Source organism: Emiliania huxleyi (genome assembly GCF_000372725.1).
Source record: "Emiliania huxleyi CCMP1516 unplaced genomic scaffold EMIHUscaffold_281, whole genome shotgun sequence".
Taxonomy (NCBI): domain Eukaryota; phylum Haptophyta; order Isochrysidales; family Noelaerhabdaceae; genus Emiliania; species Emiliania huxleyi.
This window is the reverse complement of record NW_005199916.1, coordinates 50,043-54,371: the sequence shown is the minus strand read 5'-3', so window position 1 is coordinate 54,371 and position 4,329 is coordinate 50,043. Positions and strand designations below refer to the sequence as shown.

The 4,329-nt window shown below is 68.1% G+C and overlaps 1 protein-coding gene across 1 annotated transcript in view; it reads left to right on the top strand.

Annotated features, from left to right (window-relative positions):
• The window catches only part of EMIHUDRAFT_74272 (hypothetical protein), a gene marked incomplete at both ends in the record, with an annotated part of 4,989 nt that extends 2,042 nt beyond the window's left edge, over positions 1-2,947 (top strand). Inside the window, one exon of the mRNA XM_005776186.1 lies at positions 2,532-2,947. Coding sequence (XP_005776243.1) covers positions 2,532-2,947 — 416 coding nt within the window. The remainder of the gene's footprint in view (positions 1-2,531) is intronic.
• Positions 2,948-4,329: the final 1,382 nt, after the last annotated feature.

The following is a 4,329-nucleotide window of genomic DNA, read 5'->3' as shown; positions in this document are numbered from 1 at the left end:
AACGTCCACTACATGCTATTCATACTATGGAGTGTGCATGTGTAGGCTGGGGCCGCGAGTCGCTCCTCCTCTTCTCGTGCGGTTGGGAGTTCATGAACATGAACCGCGTGGTCGAGCTCGGGGCGCAGGACCGCACCCTCTTGCAACCTCTTGCAACCTCGTGCAACCTCGGGCAACCTCGGGCGATCTCGGGCGACCTCGGGCGACCTCGGGCAACCTCGGGCGATCTCGGGCGATCTCGGGCGATCTCGGGTGATCTCGGGTAATCTCGGGTGACGGTCATCTCGAGCTCGGGTCGCAGGACCGCACCACCCTCGGCCGCGCCTACTCCGCCGGCGTGTCGAACGTGGGCCGGTGCGCGCACGCGACGGCGCACACGGCGGCCCCCCCCGGCTGGAGATCACTCGAGATGACCCGAGATGGCCCATTAGGTTCGCGCACGCGACGGCGCACGGCGACCTCACTCTCGAGCGGCTCCACTTCGGCATCTCGCAGTCCGTCTCCTCGCCCGCCATCTCCACCTCCGCCGCGACGGTCGGCGGCACGCTCTGCCTCACCGTGAGCTGCCCCGACACCCACCCCGGAGGATCTCGGGTGACCTCAGGTGATCTCGGGTGATCTGGAGATTAGGTGAGCTACCCGACCCCCATCTGGAGCGACGCGGCGGCGGACGAGTACGCGGACGGGCTGGTGCGCCTGCTCGAGCTCGCGGCGGCGGACGGAGAGGCGGGGAGCGGGTGAGGGCTCAGTGTCCACTAAGAAATCCCAATCGTCCTACGTCCTGTCTCCCCTAGTCATGAAATGTCGTGAACAAGACTGAACGTCGCGCCTCGCCCTGAGGATTGTGCATGTTCCACATATTCTCCCCCTTTACACGACGCTCTCGAACTGAAAGCTTTGAACGATATCGAAACACCGCTCTGACAGCGCTCAACAGCTGCTCGATGCTCGCGGGAAGCCAGCGCGAACACCTCGCGGCGCTGATTGAGTCATCTGCGGCTTCTGCCGCCGAGACGTTGAAGCTGGAGGCATTGATTGACGACACCGATTCGAGAGAAGCGAAGGAGATTGTCTCTGCGGTGGCCTCGCCCGCCGTTGCGCCGGCGTCGCCGACTACGCCCGTTCCTTCGCCACAGTCGGACCTCGCGGCACATTCTCTCCCGTCGCCGGAACCGCCGCCGCCAATGTTTGAGCAGCTGCCGCCACCCAGGGTGTCGGAAAAGGAGCCGGCGCCAATCCTGAATAAACGGTCAGCTGCCCCGTGCCCAGTCATTCTCGGACTCCTTCTCCTCCTCCTCGGCCTCGGCCCGCTTCTCCGCCCCTCGGCGGGCGCGGTCGCTACGCCAGCCCGCCCACCCCCGCCGCATCCGTTTGCTAGCATCTTGAGTTCGTGTGTGTGAAGAGCTTTTAATTACCTGCTCGGAGGAAAGGACTGCACACAACTAGTCCTCCTCGTCCGAGTCGGACTGCCGGGCGAGGTCCCGCTCCCAGTCGCTCATCCCGAGCAGCGAGCCGGTGTCCGACTCGCCGTCGCCGTCGAGGGGACTCGCGGCCCCCGAGACGGCCGGAGCTGCCTTCGGCCCCTCGCCCCCCTCGGCCGAGACCTCCGTCTCCCGTCGTGCGAGAGCAGCCGGGGCCACACGGGCCAACGCCGCCGCTTCCGGCCCGGCCAGCGGCGGCCGCGGGCGGGGCGGCGTGGGCGGCGGCGGCGGCGGCGGCGGCGGCGGCGGCGGCGGCGGCGGCGGCGGCGGCGGCGGCGGCTCCTCCCCCTTCGCCGCCTCCGCTTTCTCCGCCTCCTTGGTGCGCTGCCACCACGCCTCCGCCTCCTCGGGCGACGCGGGGACTGCTGCTCCGCTAACGTAGGGCGCCCTCCGCCTCAGCTTTGCGCAGGCCGCGGCGGCGCACGCCTCGAGGCTCACGGCCGCGGGGGAGAGGTCCCTCGCGGCGACTCGAATGAGGAGCAGCACATCGAAGAGCACGTCCCCCAGCCTGTGCACGGCTCCCTTTCTTGTGTGTGTGGGGGCACGGCGGCACGTCGCGTCTCTTCTCGAGAGCTGGAGTGCATGGTAGGGGTGTGGCAGGGGTACCTTATTCTCCGCATCTAGCTCCCCCACTCGGAGCAGAGAGCGGACTCGTCGATCTCTTTCGCCCGCAGCACCTCCTCCACCTGTGAAGAGGGAAGGAGGTCGCTGTGAAGAGAGAGAAGGAGCTGTGAAGAGAGAGGTGGGGAAGAGGCGGGTCCGCAGCACACTCGCTCCGTGTGCAATCTCGGGCAATCTCGGGCCATCTCAGGCCATCTCGGGTCTCGGGCCATCTCCCTCCACCTCGAGCAGCTCCTTCCGGGTGTGGAAGAGCAGGTCCGCAGCGCGCTGCCTCGCCGTCCAAGGGCACACCTCGCCCAGCCGATCCACGTAGCCCGCAAGCTGCGCGAGGCTGTCGGACGCCCCTACCCCCCTCTCCTCCTCCTCCCCCTCCTCCTCCCCCTCCTCCGACGACGATACCCAGCCTGCCGCCACCCTCGCCGCCTTAAGCTTCTCCGCCTCCGCCTCCGCCTCCGCCTCCGCCTCCGCCTCCGCCTCCAGCTCTGCCGCCAACGCCGCCGCCCGGGCGCCCACAAACGCCACGGCCTCCTCCCCTCCCGCCACATACGAACAGAGCGCCTCCGAAAAGTAGCGCCCCGCGTAAGGCTCCATCAGTGCTTCGTAACGCAGGCGCGTTTCGGCAGCCGGTCCACGACTCTTGCCCGTCCACCCTCGTTTCTTCATCCCAAATTCGCAGAGCACGCGCACCAGCCCTTCCGGCAAGCGGGGCGCCGCCGCGCGGAGCGCCTGCGGCGCGGAATGCGGCGGCGGGAAGCGGAGGGTGGCGCCGTCGGCGTCCGTCCCGTAAAAGACGAGGCGCGCCATCGGCCGGCGTGACTGGAGCTGCGGCTTGCCCGCGGCGGTGAGCGGGGTGCGGTGAAGCACGGCGGAGTCCTCAAAGACGCAGATTGGCTGCGCCGCTGTGTCTGCGCCGCAGCCGACCGCGACGAAGTTGGAGGCGGCCACGCCGCGAGACAGCTCGTCGCTCGAGCCGAAGTCGACGGCGCAGGAGAAGTCAAAGCCGGGAGCCTCCGCCTCGCCCTCGGACGGCGGCGCGGGAGGCAGCGCCACCTCTGCCCACGCCATGTCCTCGTCGTCGGCGGCCAGGTAGTAGTGCGCCACGAGCTCCCCTGCCGCGTGGCCATCTTGGTGCCAGCCCATGTTTGCGCCGAGCGCCGGGTTGAAGAGCTCGAACGAGCCCGCCAACGAGCGCAGCTCCGGCGTCACCGAGCGCCACGCGTCAAACACGCGCTCGCGGACAAAGGAGAGCAGCCGCTCGTGTTGCGCGGGCGAGAAGAAGTCACCGTCGCACGCGTCGCCGCCCGGGTCGGCGTGCAGCCGGAAGCACGCGCCGCGGCCTCCTGATACGGACGAGTCTGGCACGGAGGCCCACAGCTCCTTTAGGAGCCGGTCGTGCGCCGCCGCTGCGACGCCACTTGGTGGAGAGAGGATAGCGAGAGGCGCGCTTGTCGACTCGCTGCGAGCGATGAGCGTGACCGATGAGTGGCCGCCGCTGCCGCACGGAATCTCGGCCACTATGAGATCATCGCCCCGCATGACGACAGGGGCGCGGGAGAGTGGGAGGAAAAAAAATTCCCGGATTTTTTCTTGCTTCTGAACGTTGGTGCACATCGATGGCGTCGAGCAGCAGCCACAGCTCACCTCCGCAGCCGGAGAGCGAGCGCCTGGCGGGACTGCCGCCGGTGTGCACATTCCTCTCGCCCGCTGCCGTGTCACTGTCGATTGCGCGGGCCGCCTCCCGCCTCGCTGCGCTCGCCCGCCGACCCGCACGCTCCGCCACCGTCTGCAGGAGTACTTTCTGCCTCTCGAGGACTTTGATGCGGTGGGGCATATGCTGCAGTGCCTGCCCGAAGAGGGGCTCGGCGAGAGCTACCTCGCGGCGCAGCTCGACCAGACGCAAGACGTGCTCGAGGAGATCAACTCGAAGTTATCGGCGCGCGTGATGCGTTCGTACGGCGCATTTGTGCACGGGATGGCGCAGGTGCAGCAGCTCAAGTCGGACCTGGTGCTCACGGCGATCCAGTGCCGCGCGGCGCGCAAGCACCTCAGCCGTGTCGAGACGGGCACAGTCAACCCCGGCCTCAACATTCTCGCACGTCTTCGGCGCAAGGTCCTCTCTCCCTCACCGCCCCCCCTCGCTGTGAGAGGTGGAAAGTCCCCATGCAGACGGCGGTGGAGCGTTGAGGGCTTCCGGCTTAGCCTTGGGGAGATGACAGTGTCTATCCGC